The 19,551-nt window shown below is 43.3% G+C and overlaps 1 protein-coding gene across 3 annotated transcripts in view; it reads left to right on the top strand.

Moving 5' to 3' along the window:
• CFAP54 (cilia and flagella associated protein 54) overlaps positions 1 to 19,551 on the top strand; it is a 325,575-nt gene that overhangs the window by 126,116 nt on the left and 179,908 nt on the right. For all 3 annotated transcript variants that reach the window (XM_032346701.1, XM_032346702.1, XM_032346700.1), the window contains exons 27-30: positions 2,182 to 2,310; positions 4,004 to 4,118; positions 6,220 to 6,309; positions 6,829 to 6,955. In XM_032346701.1, coding sequence (XP_032202592.1) covers positions 2,182 to 2,310; positions 4,004 to 4,118; positions 6,220 to 6,309; positions 6,829 to 6,955 — 461 coding nt within the window. The remainder of the gene's footprint in view (positions 1 to 2,181; positions 2,311 to 4,003; positions 4,119 to 6,219; positions 6,310 to 6,828; positions 6,956 to 19,551) is intronic.

The following is a 19,551-nucleotide window of genomic DNA, read 5'->3' as shown; positions in this document are numbered from 1 at the left end:
ATGGCCCAATTTTTCTTCTTTAAGCAGAAGTATTTTTTCTAAAAGTTGCCAGATTTCCAAATAAAGTGCCACTTCTGAGACATGTAATCTTAAATGTTTCATTAATTTGTATTGTTTAAAAATTATTATGCTAAACATCTGGCATGGTCTTTTTGTTTCTGTTTACCATTTGGAGTGTTGAGTAGAATTGGTTCTCTATTTTTCTGTTGATTGGAGAAATTATCATTTATCATTTTCTACTGGCATATTAAAGCAAGGGAGAAAAAGATCGCACTCTCTACTTCACTCCAAGCCTTGGACCCAAGTATGTCAGAAAGCAAAGATGAAAGGAGAAGTATTTGCTCATTTCAGCTTTCTTTTTTTTTTTTTTTAAAGATTTTATTTATTTATTTGACAGAGAGAAATCACAAGTAGATGGAGAGGCAGGCAGAGAGAGAGAGAGGGAAGCAGGCTCCCTGCTGAGCAGAGAGCCCGTTACGGGACTCGATCCCAGGACCCTGAGATCATGACCTGAGCCGAAGGCAGTGGCTTAACCCACTGAGCCACCCAGGCGCCCTCATTTCAGCTTTCTAATAAAACATACTCTCATATCAATTTTATAATGAGACTGGACTTGTTTTGCCTGGCATCCAAGGCCCTGTTTGGCCTAGTCCTATCTACTTTTTCAAACTTTATTTCACCGTTTCCTACGTACATTCTCTTCCACAGTCAGCTTTAGTTTAACACTATTGCCTGGTTCCACAGAAATATTTACAGTTCTTAGCACTTTGGATCAGGTAGGTAGTATCAGATTTATGCAACTATTCATGTATATATCCTTTCCCTGCATGGGAATTAATAGTTGTTGCTTATCTTAAATACTAAGTTATTCAGCTTAACACAACACACCTACATTTAACAAATTCCTACAAGCTTATTTATTCTCTTAGAGAATTGCTTTATGGGGTTCACCATGAATGTGCCCCCTTCATATGATGGTTCACTATAGCAGGGCATGTGCAAATTAGATTGCTGGCCAGAGAAACTTTTCCTATCCATGCTGGAGCCCAGGTTTTAATGACCAGGTAAAGCTTTATAAATAAGGTGGGCAAGTTATTCCGAGAAATGCCTCAGGCATACGAAGGCATGAAGTCCTGAAACCATGGGGAGTATCAGAATTTATATTTGGCTCAGTATTTTCTAAGCATAAGGTATAAAGAAATGAGTGGTTTATGCTAGAGAGGTAGGTAAGGGCCTGCGAGAGAAGGCCAAAGAGTAGTAATTAATAACAAATTGTGCATGAGAGGGGCTCTTCTTTTTATGATTGCAGTGTCTGTTTCCCCTAGGGTTCACAGAGAATCTGCCCCAAACAGCTTATCTCTAGTCTAGTCCACTGCTAGAATATCTTTTAAATCATTTACTGATATAACTACCCCCTCCCAACTCAAGATATTATGATGTCAGTAATGTACCATTTCATGTAGAAAGCAGCTCCAGACAGGAGGTGGTAGTTTATGATCTTTTAAGAATGATTTAACATGGTTCTTTTAAGTGGAAATATTTTCTTTTTTAAATAATTTTTCATTTTTAAAAAATCAACATATAATGTATTATTAGCCTCAGGGGTACAGGTCTGTGAATCACCAGGTTTACACACTTCACAGCACTCACCATAGCACATACCTTCCCCAATGTCCATAACCCCAACCACCCTCTCTCTACCCCCGACCCCCCGCAACCCTTAGTTTGTTTTGTGAGATTAAGAGTCTCTTATGGTTTGTCTCCCTCCCAATCCCATCTTGTTTCATTTATTCTCTTCCTACCCTCCATACCCCATACGCTGCCTCTAAACTTCCTCATATCAGGGAGATCATATGATAATTGTCTTTAAGTGGAAATATTTTCTTAATTGTTAATTTCCTACACCAAAACATGTAGGGCTATATGTTCCAGAAATATGGGGAATTCATAATTGATCAGATAATCTTATTATTTGTCCTTTATTTAAAGCAGTGGGATCATAACAGTTTTAATTGTTGGGAAATAAGATCTGGAAGTAAACTTCCAGTTTCCTTAACAAAATCAGGGGAATTCTTAGACTCAAAACATTAATGGGCTTGTGAATTTATGAAAGATGGTTGATGGCACTTGAAAATAGACAAATGTTTCCAACAGAGATAATTAATAAATATTTTTAATTAGATCCTGCGTTCATGGAAAGAATATGACCTGGCAGTAATGATTATAAATTATGGAAAAAAGATGTTGGATATCACATCAGCATGCAAATCTCTATTTGGTGTGTCTGACCAAGAAGAAATACAAGAGGAGGTAATTGATTTTTGTTTCTCATCTTAAAAAATATACTTATTTGAGTCTCTTTTTTATTTTATTTTTTAATTTTTTTTTTAAAGATTTTATTTATTTATCAGAGAGAGAGAGAGAGGGGGAGAGAGCGAGCACAGGCAGACAGAATGGCAGGCAGAGGCAGAGGGAGAAGCAGGCTCCCTGCTGAGCAAGGAGCCCGAAGTGGGACTCGATCCCAGGACGCTGGGATCATGACCTGAGCTGAAGGCAGCTGCTTAACCAACTGAGCCACCCAGGCGTCCCTGAGTCTCTTTTTTAAAAAAATATTTTATTTATTTATTTGATCAACAGAGATCACAAGTAGGCAGAGAGACAGACAGAGAGAGAGAGCCCGATTTGGGGGCAGAGCAGAGAGCCCGATTCGGGGCTCCATCCCAGGACCCTGGGATCACAACCTGAGCCGAAGGCAGAGGCTTCAACACACTGAGCCGCCCAGGCTCCCCTTATTTGAGTCTCTTAAGGGTCATGTGGTTTTAGCAAATGTGTTAGAACATTGATCAGTTTTAAATTAGTCATATTTATATAAACAAAAAGTAATATGTGGTGAAGACCTTCCTTATTTAAAGGAATTCCTGCTAGAATACTGAAGAGTCCCCTCTCACCAGTACTGATCAGTAGTCGGGCATTGATAGAAAGCTTCTGACACCCAGCGGAACCTAGAACTAAAAGCCCTCTAAAGTCTCCCTCAGACTGAGGATTTTATTATGCTGGGTGGGTTATCAAATGTAGTAAATACATGTCAGAGCTTTTTACTTTGTTCACAGTAGATTTTTCTTAAACTCACTGTGACACCTAAATTGTCTTCGCTTGTTGTTCGCTCTCAGAGTCCATCAGCTGGGCTGTTTATGCCACCCAGGCCTTGAGTCACAACCCTGTCCCTTCACATCACTGTAGGGCAGGACTCCTTGCTCCTTTCCGTGGAGCCTCAAGCCTAGCAGGTCATGCTACTTCTTTCTAAGGCTGTAGGGACTGAGAAGCTAGTACCAAATTTAGAGGAGTCAGAACTCCTTATAGCCACTCAAGGTCCCTTTAAGCCTATATGGGCTTGGGAGGGGTTTTGGTTTTGGTTTTTTGTTTTTTTGGAGAACAGGAGACATTAATACCTTCAGTTCTCAGGCTCAGACTGTTGAAAACATGGTGGGGAGTCTGAGCACAAACCTGCCAATGCTTAATCCACTAATTGCCGATCTTGTTATGTTTCACTGAAAGGCAAAGCAGCAAAGGCAATTAGCTTAGTTGTAAAGAAGCTCCTCAGGGAAAAAGAAAGGAAAAAGGAAAAAAGGAATACATTTCTCAGGGCAGGCTGGGAATTTTCTTTTGAGGATTTTTTAGAGTTTGATCCTCATGGGCTTTCAAAAGAGTGTGTGTATTGGATGAAAGGGGTGGTGCTAGTTGGGGAGGGGGTAGTTACTGGAAGGGAGAAGGGAAGAGAAGAAATATTTTGGCCAACCTATATAAAACACTGAGTGTTACGTTTGTCATTTAGTTAGAATGAAATGACTGTGACTATTATTAATTTATATCACTTGGCCATGTAGATCATAGTTTTGTCTACCAAGCATGAAAGTATGAAATAATAATTTAAAGATTATTACTTGAAAGTGACAATTGTTGAAACATGTTGAGGTACATTCTGACACTTAACCAATGTTTTTAGGGTTCTTCTAAGAAGTCTTCCAAGCCTAAGAAGCCACAGCAGATATTATTACCTGAAAAAATAAATGAACAGCTGGCCTTGTTGGAGACACACCTACTCAAACTGACAAAGCAATGTAGTAATTTTTTTTCCCTTTCTAGATACTTCTGTTTAGTGTTATGTTTTTTAAAATCAGAAAATATTTTGTTAAAAGGATTAAGATGAGATTAGCATTTGGTAAATCCTTTAAGGTACTTTTACATTATGCCAGTAATCCTAGCAATACTCTGTTAATAACGGATTGTTAACCACTCCCTCCTCCCCCACATGGTTCATGAAGATTAAGTGATTTATTTAGGATTACATAGCTGGCTTGTTTTAGAGCCTAAATCTTCTGACTCTAAAGCAGGGTTTTTCCCCCTCAGCATTATTGCCAATTTGGGCCAGCTAATTCTTTGCTGTGCAGTACCACAGGATGCTGAGCAGTACCTGTGTCTGTACATACCTGGCACACCATCCCGCCAGCTGTGATAATCACCTGGGAGGCAAATGTTGCCAGATATATCGGAGAGGAGGACACAAAATTGAGAATCACTACTTTAGGCAAGAATGTAACCGAGAAATAAAAGGATAGCGTGGAAGTTGTTAAGTGTGAGTGATCTGAATCATGGTCTACACAAGTGAAAGAGTAGTTTAATTTTAGGTCTTTGTGCCAAATAGTACGTTCATAATGGACCAATGTTAACACAATAATTGGAATTTTGGAGTTTGCAGTTTGGAAATCTGCTTAAGAAATTGATTTAGTTTCTGGTGATGATAAATATTATCACACTTTTTAAAAGCAGGTACTTCAAATATTTTAGAAGAGCAATAGAGCACCTTTTTACTCTAAATTTTTCTCAAGTCGGAGGTTCCACTTTGGGGCCCTTGGCCTCTTTGGAGCTGACTCCACTCATAGAATTTAGGTCCCTCCTTCATCTCTCTTATTGTGTACCTCAGTTATATTTGGGTCCAGAATTCCCAAACCTGGATATTTTTCTCTCTCTCTCAGTATGTTCCAAGTCTGTTTCAAGTTAAATTTATGGGTTGAACCCAAGGCTCTATTATTCACAACCAGTAAACCTGATTTTTTTTTTAAGATTTTATTTACTCACAAGGGAAAGAGAGAGAATGCATACACACACAAGTAGAAAGGGAGACAGAGGGAGAAGCAGGCTCCCCACTGAGCAGGAAGCCTGACGCGGGGCTCAATCCCAAGACCCCAAGATTGTGACCTGAGCTGAAGGCGGATGCTTAGCTGAGCCATCCACGTGCCCCAAAATGTAAAGTGTTTTAGAAATGTGAATTATTTTCATATTATCAGTACAAACTAAGAAGTACAGTATAATGTTACTAGCTAAATAATAGATTTAATAACAAGGCAGTAATAAAAATGATAGTCTTATACTGTGCTTTCTGTGTGCCAGGAACATGTTAAATGTTTTATACGTATACATCTAACTCTTATATAAGAACCATATGTGGGAAGTACTATTATCCTCATTTTTTTTTTTTAAGATTTTATTTATTTATTTGTCAGAGAGAGAGAGAGCGAGCACAGGCAGACAGGCAGGCAGAGGCAGAGGCAGAGGGAGAAGCAGGCTCCCCGTTGAGCAAGGAGCCCGATGCGGGACTCGATCCCAGGACCCTGGGATCATGCCCTGAGCCAAAGGCAGCCGCTTAACCAACTGAGCCACCCAGGCGTCCCTATTATCCTCATTTTAAAGTAAAGAAACTGAGGCAGAGAGATTTTGAGTAACTTCCCTAGGTCTTATAACTAAAAAGTATCAGTGTTAGAATTTGAACCCCGACAACCTGGCTCCAGTAGCTGTACTGGTCATTATCTATACTTTACTGTCTTTTAAAGGTTATTTTGAAAACATGAAGTTAATATAATTGGTATATTTTGAAGTCTGGGATTTATACGACAGCTCTTGAATATGAGAGACTCATTCCTTGGACACTATTCACCTATTTGGTGGTGGACTCCTTGGTTTTTTTGGGGGAAAAATGAAAATAATTGAGATCACTGGAGTTTTTAAACTCCAAAATATAATGATATAGCTGACATTTTGAAGGCACATAATTTAAAATGAATATTTGAACATTTTCCTATTTTTTATTCCTTCCAAAGAATTTTCATTTTTGGTCATTCATGCTAAAAGGAACCTACAACTTACTAATTTTTTAAACCTTAGATGTTACAACTGAACTCTCAGGAGCAGAGGACCCTATATTTCTTTATCCTGTTGTTTTAAACTGGTCAGTCAAAGGTGCTGTGAAAGAAGGTAGGTAACCTAAATGTATATATGTTGTTCATTCAATTTTCTACTGAAGATCATTTATTCTGTGGGTTCTGTGGTTGTCTGAAAGCTTTCACCTTTCTAATCTCTTGCCTAGAAGTTAAGTAGGTTCTTACCCATTCAGAATAATGTAGAATATTGACTATAAGTAATGTGATTTAAAGTCTAGAAAGATAGAACCTTACTTATTTTGGTAGTAAATGATATTATTAAGCTTGTGAAAACTAGGGAATTGAAAAATGTGAGTGATCTTTAAGTTCAGCTGTGAAGAAATAGCAATGTTACTGTTTAACTCAAAGTTAAAAAAGTTAGGGTAACTAGTAATTCTGATAATTATCATCAATTTATTCCCCTAACTTGTCATATAGTAGAGGCAACTTTAATGAACTATTTCTCAACACTGAGATATTTGGAAAAATAAATGAAATATAGACTATAAAGGATTATTTGATCTTAGACAAGAGTTCTTGCCACATTTACTGTTACACTTCTTTTTTTTCACAGTTATGAAATTTAAGCAGAGACCTAGATTCCTAGAATTCTTTACACAAGTTATGCTAAAATGTATGAATGATGAAAAATTTCATCTTATGGTGGAGATAACAAATCCTGTTTATGACTTCTTGAAAAGGTATTTGTAATATATATTCTATTACTGTTTATAACTTTAAAAGATAGGTAACATTGTCACTTTAAGATATATAAGATGGATGAAAAAGAAGATAGGGTATACACCTGGGTGGGCGTAAAGAGCCACCAAAGAGAGAGTGAGGATTTGTGTCTGTGTATGTAAATAAATAAGAAACAAACAAACAAAAAACAAACATTTTCTTCCAAGGACTGGGCTTTTGCTTCACCATTGGGCATAGACCTCTCTCTCATTTTAGTAAAAAAGAAACATCAATAACATGAGGTCTATGTAAACAATGGCAGCAAAAGAGAAACATTCTCAAAAAAACATATAGAAAAAATTCTTCCTAAAACAGGCCCCTCATTTATTATAACTAAAGCTTGGAATATATGTACTTCATATTCTCAAATGATAAAGGAGGAAGTTGCTTTTATTAAATGAAACAGGTTATAGTATTCCCAGAATTAATCAGAAAGTGCTAATTAAATTAAAAAGATTGTAGTTGAGATTAGAAGTTTGGAAGCTGTGAATCACATTCTTAATTCCAAAGAGAAACAGAAAATACTTTTGGTTTGCTGTGTAATTTAGAGGGCTGACTGTGGAGGTCCAACCTAGGAATAATAGATACTTTGAAAGAGAAAAGCAGAGTGAGTGGCTTAGCAGTATTGACCAGTGGTATAACAAAAGACTCAAGGTTAGAGATTGAGCAGTATGACTGAGTTCAAAACAAAGGTAATGATTTCAGTTTTCAAGGCTGAGCCGATGTTTTAAGATGCTCTGCTCCAAGTCCAGGGAATATAGAGGAGGAACAGATGGAGCACCTTGATTTCTACCTTGATAGGAATATCTATTTTCTTTTTATGTTTGTATGCTTAACATATTGTTGCACAAAGAAAATACTCTGCAACAGGCAAATGTGCAGCTGTATTCTCTTCCAATTTTATGGTTTCACAATTTATATTTGTTTTAATCCATATGGAATTTATTTTGGTATGGGGATTTAGGTTAAACTTTAGGTTCCCCAGTTTACCAGTTGTCCTGGTAACATTTAAAGAATGATCTCTTTATTACTTATTTTCAGTTCTGCCTTTTCATATTCAAAGTGGGTGATTCTACCAATAATGCTTATAAATCACAATGAAGATATTTCATGAATTTTCATGTTTTACATGACAAAAAAAAACAATGTATATGGAAATAAGTCCTGAAATAACTGATTTCACAAAATATAATAGGATTGAGAGAGTTTAACATGCTGCTTTAAAAAGAACAAAAGGACACAGAAAATATGTATATTTAACAAGACTAATTTCATATATATACACAGATAATCGAGACTAAACATCCTTTAATGCACTCATTAAATTTTTAAAAAAGTAATATTTAAGTTGCAAAATAGGGCTCAGTAGAAAACCTAGACTAAAATTTGTAAAGACCACATTCTCTTACAGTATAATAAAACTGAAATTTTATAACAAAATACATTACTGTCGTATATATAATTATTGGATCAAAAAAGAAATCTAACCAAAAGTGTAGAGACTTTTGAAAGTAATGATGATGAGAAAAGTTAGTATCAAATGTGCTCAAAACAGCAATTAGAAATTCTTAGCTTTAGAAGCCTCTATTACTAAGTAAGAAAAATAAAATGAATTTTTATTGAACTCAAGCAATTAGAAAAATAAAATAGATATAAGAAAGCAGAAAACAGAAAATGAAAATACAAATTGAAATTAAACAATTAGAAGTTGGTTTTAAAGTCATATAATTGAAGGCACACTTGGTGTAAAGTTTTTCCAATGAGATAAACACAACACCAGGTGAAGTGGGTGTAAGGCAAGGTTTATTAAAGGTTCTCTCCGGTGAAGTTTCAGGGCCTAGGTGAAGGGGAGCCAAGAAAGTTGCACCGGGAGGAGGTGGGCACCCTCAGGCGAGGTTCCGCAACTCTGGAAAGCAGAGTGGGGAAGTCACGCCCAGGGCAGGGAGGAGGGGGCTTTTAAGGGGTCTTGGGGGGGGCGCCTCAGGGGTCTTTTGGCAAGTTTCCCTTATTTGGATATCTCGCCTGCTCGTTGGGGTCCCATTGGTTTACAGGAGCCCGGGGTGGGGGTCTCAGATTCCTGTTTGGGTCTTTGTTCTCCTGTCCGAGTTCAGGTCTGATGGCGGGAACTTTCGCCATCTTGGGTCTTTGTTCACCTGTCTGAATTCAGGTCTGGTGGCAGGAACTTTCGCCATCTTGGGTCTTTGTTCACCTGTCTGAGTTCAGATCTGGTGGTGGGAACTTTCGCCATCTTGGGTCTTTGTTCACCTGTCCGAGTTCAGGTCTGGTGGCGGGAACTTTCGCCATCTTAAGTAGCCCTTTCCGCCAGCCCAACATTTGGACATTTTGCTTAATATAATGGTGTCAGGGACGTTGACTCAGTTCTGGCTACTTCCTGCTGATGAGGGGCGTCGTCATAGGGGTAGTCAGAAGTGGGCAGGCGAGAGTAGGGCTGGAGGAGGAGTTGATTGACGGACACTCGGGCAAGTTCTTGTAGGCGACCGTGCAAGTATCGGAAAAGACAGGGAGCAACTGAGATTAGATGGAGGATTATGCATACAGGTCCCGCCAGAGGGAGCAGCCAGGTTACCCAGGTGTAGGGGTCCAGGCTCCAGGAGGACATGTCTTGCCACTGTGCTTGGATCTGATCCCTGAGTTCTTTCATCCTGGAGGTAACTATACCTGATTGGTTAACAAGTAACAACATTCTTCATTTACGAATAGGCAGGTCCCCCCTTTGTCACGGTCAGAAGGTCTAAGGCCTGTCGGTTCTGTAGAGCTAAGGCTGCTAGGCTGGTGACTTGCGTCTGCAGGGCTGTGAGGGAGTCAGCAACCTGTTCCATGTCATCATTCAGGGCTTGGGAGAGTTTGTAATAAAAGTCTATGGAGGTTCCTATCCCTGCTGTTCTGGTTGCCACCCCGCGGCTACTCCTGCCCCTATTATGAATGGGAGGAAGGCAGCCCTTCCTCCATGGTGTTGGGGCAATAGGATGGACAGCAGCTGGGATTCAGAGTAGATGGTGGTATAAGGAGATAGTAGAATGAAAATACAGCCCAGGGAGTCATTAGTGGTCAGGCAGCGATAGGTTCCCTGAGGACACGAGAGAAATATTCCCGGGGGAGTACAGTACAGGAGGGAGGAGTTAGTGATGTTGGCAGCTGCGGTGGGAGGATACATTAGTAATAGGTATGTTTTCCCCAATGGGGCCGATATGGACCATATTATTTGTGGTCGTGGAGTTGGGGAGTGGCCAATCAATAGGGAGGGGTATCCCTACAATGTTGGAATATGTTGAAAAAGGGAAACAGATCCAGCAGTCACTGTCACTGTTCTTCGACACATTTTGCCATAGGTTGTAACTAGAGTTCAGGAGGGCCACTGTCAGTTGTTCAGTGGTAGGGGATTTTTGGATGCTACTGAGATTGATGCCCTTATAGACCGGGTCACTGGGGCTTGGAGTCGTTTAGTCAGGTCCGTGACCGCTGTTTTAATGCATTCGCGGCTAGCCTGGTCCTGGAGGCCCCCCCCCCCCCCCGCCCGGTCAGAGAGGCCGACATGACCCAGATAGGTCCAGCAAACTTTTCCAGATATGGGGTAGATGTTGCAGGGGGCAATACCTCGTTTGGCTGTCACAAAGTCAGAGACCCAATAGGTTTTCTGGTCATACGTACAGGTTGTCGGTTCCTTTCCCCAGTAGCAGGTTGCAGGCATATAAGTAAAGGCTGAAAAATAGCAAGAGGTACCTGAACCCCTCATGCTGCTAGACTCACATGGTTCCGCCTGGTTTGTCTGGATTAGAAGGAATATGAGAAGGGGCCCTAACCAAGCGGAGTTTGGTGGGGCCTGCCATCTGGGAAGTTCAATCAGTCTCTGTGGGTGCCCGTTTGAGATTGTTGATATGTACCCATGCATAGTGCCCCAACAGTTTCGCAGCAGTTGGGGTGGTAAGGACGACCGTATAAGGCCCGGTCCACCGGGTTTGTAAGGAGTTTGGCTGCAAGCTTTTGAGGAGGACCTTGTCCCCAGGGGATAGATCTTGTATACCCCCTTCGGAAGCATGGTTGCTAGGGGCTGGGATGACAGTGTCGGTGTGAGCCCTTAAGAGAGCTCCGAGGAGAGTGAGGTAAGGTAGATAGGATAAAGGAGGTGGGGAAATGGCCGGAAGGCTATGATTTATAAGAAAGGGCTGGGGCGTACAGTAATTCGAATGGGCTTAAGCCTGAAGGCCTGCGGGGCGTAGCCTGGAGTCTCGTGAGAGCCAGGGGTAAAATTGTGGTCCAGGAAAGATGGGTCTCTAGGGTAAGTTTGGTGAGTTGGGCTTTGAGCAGCCCATTGGCTTTTTCTACCTTACCCAATGACTGTGGGTGGTATGGGATGTGAAGTTTCCAGGTTATGTTGAGGCTCTCAGCTACCTGTTGGGTTACACTGGAGATGAAGGCAGGTCCGTTGTCTGACTGGAGCGTCCAGGGCAATCCAAACCTCGGGATGATGTGCTCAATGAGTATTGCAGCCACCACGTCCGCTGTTTCCTGAGCCTGGGGTATGCCTCGATCCAACCTGTGAATGTATCAACCAAGGTTAATAGGTAGCGAAAGGTTTTATGGCGAGGTATGTGAGTGAAGTCCAGTTGCCAGTCTATCCCCCGGCTGATGGCCTCGGAGCTGATGGTTAGGCCCTGGTCTGCGGATTCCTCCTTGTGAATTCACGGAGGAACAGGTTTTGCAAGCCCTGTGGACAACTTCAATTACCTTAGATAAGGAAGGATGATAGAACAATGGCTGAAGAAATTGGTGGAGAGCCTTTGGGCCAATATGGAGGGATTGGTGGATTTCAGTAATAAAGGTGTGCGCCAGATTGCCGGGCAGGGCAATCCTGTCCTGAATGTAGATCCACCCCTTATCTCCAATCTTTCCTCCCCGCGCCTGGAGGGCTTGTGTTTCCTCTGTAGAGTAGGAAGGCTGGTGAGGGGTATTAAGAAAGAGGAGAGGAGATGCAGGGGTATTTAGGGCCGTTTGTCTGGCCACTGAGTCTGCCCTGTTGTTGCCTAGGGAGACTAGATCCCTAGTCGTTTGGTGGCCTCGACAGTGAACAATTGCTACCTCAGTAGGCAGACTAAGGGCCTCAGGGAACTTGGCGATGAGGGGCCCATTAGCTATAGGGGTGCCCTTGGTAGTTAGGAACCCCCGTTCTTGCCAAAGAGCAGAGTGTGTGTGAGTTATGAGGTAGGCATATTTTGAGTCAGTGTAAATGGTGACTCGTTGTCCCTTCGACAGGTGTAATGCCCTGGTGAGAGCTACATTTCAGCCTTCTGGGAGGTGGTTCCGATTGGGAGGGGAGCCATCTCTAATACTGCATCCATGGTGACCACAGCGTAAGCAGCATGTCTCTGGCCATCTGAGGCCAGAAGGGAACTGCCATCTACGAAGAGCACGCGGTCAGGGTTGGATAGTGGTTGATCAGAGAGACCGGGATGGAGAGGAGTGAGGTCCTCTATAAGTTGTAGGCAGGAATGAACAGGTTCCGGGGTGGGTGAGGGTATAGACAGTAAAGTCACGGGGTTTAAGTGGGGGGAGGTAGAGAGAGAGATATGCGGGTTTTCTAGGAATAGCAGATGGAAGAGCTGGAGTTGAAAAGGAGTCAGGTGGGCCAGAGATCAGTGGCTAAGGAGGTCTGTGAGGTGGTGGGGAGAGTAGACCATGATGGGCTGCCCTAAGGTAAGTTTAAGGGCCTCCTTTGTAAGAGAAGCGGCTGCCGCTAGGGCCCTGAGGCAGGGTTGCCATCCCTGGGTGGTGACATCCAGTTGCTTGGATGCGTAGGCCCCACCTGTTGTGTTAGGAGGCTGGTGGCCGAGCCGGAGCGCTCATCAGTATAGAGATGGAATGGTTTAGAGAGATCGGGTAGGGCTAAAACTGGCCTGGTGGTAAGGCAGCCTCTCAGCTTAAGGAATGAATGGCGGATCAAAGTGGGATCAGTTAAGGGACCCTGGGGGGTCTCTTTAGCTGCCTGATACAGAGGATGGGCCAGGATAGAGAAATTTGGAATCCAATGTCTGAAGAACCTGACCAACCCAAGAAAAGATAGTATTTCTTCCACCGTTTGGGGAGATTGGAGTTCTTGGAGGAGTCTTATGCGGTCCCCAGTAAGGGACTTAGAAGTGGGAGTCAGAAGTATGCCCAGATAGGTAACTGAAGGGGCACACAATTGGGCCTTAGAGGGGGTGACTCGATATCCCTTGGCCCCCAGGAAGTTAAGTAGGGTGGAAGTGTCATCTTGGGAGACCGAGAGGGAGGGGCTACAGAGGAGGAGGTCAGCCACATATTCTAGTAGAGTACTGGCCTTAAGGACACACTGCTATAAATCTGTAGTCAAGACCTGGCCGAAAATGTGGGGGCTATCCCTGAACCCCTGGGGTAGGACAGTCCAAGTTAGTTGTCCAGAAACGTGTGTGTTGGGATCCTCCAGGTGAAGGCAAAAAGAAAATAAGAATCGGGGTGCAGGGGGACAGTGAAAAAGGCATCTTTTAGGTTCAGTACAGTAAAATGAGAGGTGTTTGGGGGAACGTGAGACAATAGGGTGTAGGGGTTAGGAACAACTGGGTGGAGGGGGACCACGGCCTGGTTGATAAGCCTAAGGTCTTGTACCATTCGATAAGCCCCCGAGGGCTTGCATACTGGGAGGATTGGGGAGCTGATAGGGATCAGGAGTCCCTGATGTTTAAGCCATTCTATAATAGGTTTCAGGCCCCGGTGGTGGGCTAAGGAAATAGGAAACAGCTCGAGAGGGAAACTTAGAGTTATCCTTAAGCTGTACTTTAACCAGGGTAAGGTGGGAAGCGATGATGGGCTCTGAGATGTCCCACACCTGAGGATCTACAGTAGGTAGGTCATCTGGAGCGGGGGTCGAGGGAGTGGAGAGTTGTAGGATGAGACGGGTTGAGGTAGAGGGAGCGGAGAAAGGAGAGAGGCAGATAGTTGCCCTCAGTTTCTGGAGAATGTCCCTCCCCAGTAGAGGGACCGGGCAGGAAGGAATCACTAGGAACGAGTAGGAGAAGAGGAACCCATCCAGGCTACAGGTAAGGGGAAGGGTCACCCTAGGATTGGAGGAGGTCCCATCAATCCCCATAACAGTAATTGGTGAGGTTTGAGTAAGTCCCAAGTAGGAAGGCAGAACAGAGTAGGTAGCCCCTGTGTCCAGCAAAAAAGAGATGGACTTACCTGCTACCTGGAGCGTAACCCTGGGCTCGGCCTGGGTGAGAGGGATGGCTGAGTCTGGGCTTCATCAGCGTCCTCCAATCCAAGCAGTTGAAAGGCCGGACATACTGTCTCGGGTGGGGTCCCCCACGTTGAGGTGCCGAAGATACCCTGAGGTTAGGGCAGTCAGATTTCCAGTGGCCCATCAAATGGCATTGAGGGCAAGGCTGAGTTGGCGGCTTTGGATCCCAGTCCACTGGTGAGCCCAATGTCCCTCAGCCCCGCATTTGAAACAGGCTCCCGGGGGGGTGTGGTTGGTTGCCCCTCTCTGCTGGCTCCCAGAGCCGGCCGGCTGCAGGGCTGCTACCAAGGCTTGGGACTGCTACTGAACCTTTTGCTGGGGTCTGGCTTGTCGTTTAAGCTCAGCCGCCTCCTCACGGGAATTAAAAACCTTAAATACCATTTTCACCAAGTCAGAAATGGGGGTCTGAGGGCCCTCCTCAGCCTTCTTTAACTTTCTCCATATATCCAGCGCCGACTGAGAGATAAAATGAGTAGCCAGTACTGTGGCCCCTGCAGGAGATGCAGGGTCCAAGCGAGTGTACTGTGTTAAAGCCTCGGTCAATCAGTTAAGAAACATGGCCGGGTTTTCGTCAGGGCCCTGGACAATCTCCCTAATCTTGTCGTAATTAACGGCCTTATTAGAGGCTGCCCGCATGCCGGCTATGAGACATTGGACCATGTGGTTGCAGCGCCGGCGGCCATCTTGGCCATCTTGATAATTCCAACCTGGTTCTACAGCTGGGACGGCCTGGGCTCCAACTGGCATGGCAGCATCAGTGAGATGGACCTGATCTGCGTGCTCCCGGGCAGCAGCCTGGATGCGTTCCCTCTCCTCTGTGGTGAGGGTGGTGGTCTGAACCACATGTAAATCATGCCAGGTGAGGTCATAGGCTTGGGCCAGCTATTGGAATTCTTTAATATAGTTATCAGAACTGGCAGAAAAGGAGCCCAAACGTTTCTCAGTTTGGGAAAGGTCCTGTAGAGAGAAGGGCTCATGGACTCGAACAACTCCCTCAGCTCCAGCAACCTCCGTTAGGGAGCAGACTAACTCAGGGGAGGGTTTCCTAGCCCTAGTGCAAGTGGAGATGGGAGGGGAGGCTGGAGGGGACGTAAGGGAAGGTTCCAGGGCGGGCCACATCAGGAGCAGACTCAGGTTTTGGGGGTTGAGGGGATGAGATGGGAGTTGGGGTGGAAGGGTGGAAGGGGTGGAAGGGACCGAAAGGGGGGTGGTTGGAGCGGGGGGGTGGTTAGGGGGCGTAGGGAGAGAGGAGCCTTGGGGTAGGGGATCACGGTAAGGAGGAGGAGGAAGAGGAGCCGGGGGCCCTCTTGTCAGTGGGTGGCTGAAGCTCTCCGGAGGTTCAGAAAGGGGAGACTCAGAGAGGAGAGACAGAGAGGAGAGGTCCGGGTCTTTGGGAGAGGTGGGTGGCAGGGTAGGGGGACGGGAGCGGGCCAAGAGGACCTGAGAGGTGGAGCAGTGAGAGCAGAGGGAGCTGCGAGAGCGCAGAGTCCAGAAAGCCTGGACATAAGGGACCTCGACCCATTTGCCCTGGCATTCGCAGAAATTACCTAGGTCCATGAGAATCTGATAGTCAAATGTGCCTTCTGGAGGCCACTGGGACCGATTGTCTAATTGGTATTGCGGTCAAGCGATGGTACAATAATGTATGAGACGTCGCCTACGCAGGTCCTGGTCCAGTTCCAGGGTTTTAAGATTGGCCAGCAGGCACCCCAGGGGTGTTTTAGAGTTGAATTTGGATTGGGAGGTCCCTATGATTCATTGCTGGGCAACCCGAGGGCTGGAGGAAGGCATCCCCTCATCCACTACTGGGTTGAGGAAAAACTGTGTTGACTGCCGTAGAGGTTAGGACGTCTCCCAGCCTCTCGGAGTCACGCAGGTCACCTGGTGACCGGCGGGGTCCGCCCTGACGCGGGTGATTAGGGCAGGGCTTTCCGGAAGGGGGCCTGGAATCGGGGAAACTCACCACGGCTTCAGAAGTGGCGTTTGGAAAGGCAAGTCCGGTCCGGCTAGGGAAAGGAGAGAGCCTCCCCACTGGGGTGGGGGCTCAATCTCCTTCCCGGGTTTCGGCACCAAATGTAAAGTTTTTCCGACAAGATAACCACAACACCAGGCAAAGTGGGTGTAAGGCAAAGTTTATTAAGGGTTCTCTCCGGTGAAGTTTCAGGGCCCAGGTGAAGGGGAGCCAAGAAAGTTGCACCGGGAGGAGGGGGGCACCCTCAGGCGAGGTTCCGCAACTCTGGAAAGCAGAGTGGGGGAAGTTGCGCCCAGGGCAGGGAGGAGGGCGCTTTTAGGGGTCTTGGCGGGGGAGGGGAGGCAGGAGTCTTTTGGCAAGTTTCCCTTATTTGGATATCTCGCCTGCTTGTCGGGGTCCCATTGGTCCACAGGAGCCTGGGGTGGGGGTCTCAGATTCCTGTTTGGGTCTTTGTTCTCCTGTCCGAATTCAGGTCTGGTGGCGGGAACTTTCGCCATCTTGGGTCTTTGTTCACCTGTCCGAGTTCAGGTCTAGTGGTGGGAACTTTCGCCATCTTAAGTAGCCCTTTCCGCCAGCCCAACAATTGGGAGGCTCAATTGGTTATTAAGCATTGGACCCTTGACTTCAGCTCAGGTCATGGTCTCAGCTCTAAGATTGACTCTCATATGGTTCCATGTCTGTTTGAAAATATTTCTCTCTGGGGCGCCTGGGTGGCTCAGTGGGTTAAGCTGCTGCCTTCAGCTCAGGTCGTGATCTCAGGGTCCTGGGATCGAGTCCCGAGTCAGGCTCTCTGCTCAGCGGGGAGCCTGCTTCCTTCTCTCTCTCTGCCTGCCTCTCTGTCTACTTGTGATCTCTCTCTGTCAAATAAATAAATAAAATCTTAAAAAAAAAAAAAAGAAAATATTTCTCTCTTCCTTTCCTTCTGCACCCCCACCTCCCTCTCTTAAGAAAAAAAAATTTAATTGATAGCTGCTAGAGCTAGTTCTTTGAAGATATTAATAAATTAGGTGAATTTCCAGCCACCATAATAAGAAAAAGTGAAATACAAGTAATCCAAAGAAGTAATAATTCTAAATTTGGAAGGGTTTAAACAAACATTAGATAATAGCATATACAATTTAATATGAATGAATTTGAAATTTCTCATGGAAAGTGATGATCATCTGGAAAAATTTAAATTATAAAAATTGACTGAAGTATTAAAAAGAATTTGAATGGCTCAGATTTTTTTGTTAGGCTAGTTCTTTCATAATTTAAAGGAACAAATAAGTTTTACTTTATATAAAGCTACTTCAACATGTGGGTATAAAATTTCCTAGTAAATTTATCACAGGAGTCTCTGATAACAGGTTTATAAAAAGAATTTAAAAAATATAAAATTATGAATCAGTCTTAGCAGTATATAAAAACAAAAATTCATAAAATAGCTTATAAATACAGTGTTGAAAATATAGATCTTATTATTAATATAAATATAGTAGAAAATATGTAAATGCAATTATTACTGGCAGTCAAAGGAGCCTATGAGAGATGCTAAAAAGTCATTTGGTGAAATTCAACAACCATTCTTGGCAAATTAGGATTAGAAGAATAGTTTCTCTTAAAATAAGCTTTATAAGAAGGAAATTTATTATTCCCTCTATCACTTAATATTGTTCTGAAAATTCTTGCCTATGCATTAAAATAAGAAATAGAATTTAGGATTAGAATTCATGTGATTATCACATAATAGGGTCTCAAAAATGTTTATCAAATGAATTCCACAGTGAAATACTCTGAAAGGGAGAAAAAAATATTGGTATTTGCAAATAATTATTTTTTAAACTTAAGCTAATTAACTGACAACTATCAGAAATAATAATAGAACTCCATAGGATTCTAGCTAGCTACAAAACCAATAGCTTTCCCGTATCAACTAGAAAGTATAACGGAAAGAAGATCCCATTTCTATGAAGCATGGGATTAAATTTATCAGGATTTGTGAGGGGACTTAGGCTAATAAAAGAAGACCAAACATTTTTACTAAGAGATATTTTTTAAAATGACTTGGATAAATGGGGATATAGTGCATTTCTTGATGGGCAGATGGACTACTGTAATTTCTATTATCTTCAAATTAATTTGTTGATTTAATGTAATTCCAATCATGTTAGCTTTATGGAATTGTGTAGAATAATAAAAAAAATTCAAAAAATGAAAAAGCAGAAGAGATTTGTATTACCAGATAACGTATAACAGAGTTCTGTTTGTGAAATAATAAGTAGACAGCTATTGGAATCCAAGTTTCACGTTAGAAACAGATAGTAATATAAGTAATCAATACAAAGAATAAGGCATGAAATCAAAGATCGATAGCATTGACTACATAGAAATTTTAAAATAACATTTTTAATAACATGCCATAAACAAAATAAAAAGCTAGGAGGAAGCATTCTGTGAAGAGGTTGAGAAGTGGAGGAGTTTAATTGTTTAAGGCGTGAAAGTTCTTCAGAGCATGGAAGTGAATGTTGAGAAGATAGCAGGATGGCAAGTGTTTATTTGTGACCTCCTCTCCTTTGCATCTCTTTAGGCAATAACAGCAACCAGCTCAAGCTTTCTGGGGGTTGGGAGATTCAGGAGGTAGGGAAGAGACCAACCTGCTTAGGAAATGGCAGGCAACCAGTTATCAAAGTGCAAGTTGCGGAAGGTGGATCCCCATCTCCCCGTGGTCGTTGGTCTAAGCTTCTTAGTTCAGGCAGACTAAACATTTGCCGAAATGAATGCTAATTAGCTGGGGACACTTGGAATTGCTGCAGCTGCTCTGGAGTCCTAACCAACCACAGGATCCAGGATGATCATCATCAAAATTGAAGACTAAGATAGATTTGGAACCCCAAACCATGTAACTAGCTATCCCAACTCACCCAGTCATTTCATTAGCCTTCTATTGATGTGACCCTACATTTTATTCCCTTTAAAGTTTTGGATCTCAGTTATCATGTGATAGGCGGGGTTTTTTTTTTTTTTTTTAAGATTTTATTTATTTACTTGAGAATGAGAATGCCTGTGGAGGAAAGAATGGGAAGGAGGGAGAGGGACAATTTGACTCTGTGCTGACTTGGTGCTCAATCCCAGGACCCTGAGATTATGACCTGAGCCCAAACTGAGAGTTGGTTGTTTAACTGACTTGTCCAGGCTCCTAGCCACTTAACCAGCTGAGCCACCCGGGCATCCCAATTATAGCAGGATTTTGCTGAAATTGGCAAGTACTTACTCAAAGAAATATAATTTTTAGAAAATATATAAGTTGCAGGGAAAATAAGTATGAGTAGAAG

The sequence above is a fragment of the Mustela erminea genome, chromosome 6, assembly GCF_009829155.1.
Source record: "Mustela erminea isolate mMusErm1 chromosome 6, mMusErm1.Pri, whole genome shotgun sequence".
In the NCBI taxonomy this organism is placed as follows: Eukaryota; Metazoa; Chordata; class Mammalia; order Carnivora; family Mustelidae; genus Mustela; species Mustela erminea.
This window is presented reverse-complemented; position numbering and strand designations above follow the sequence as displayed.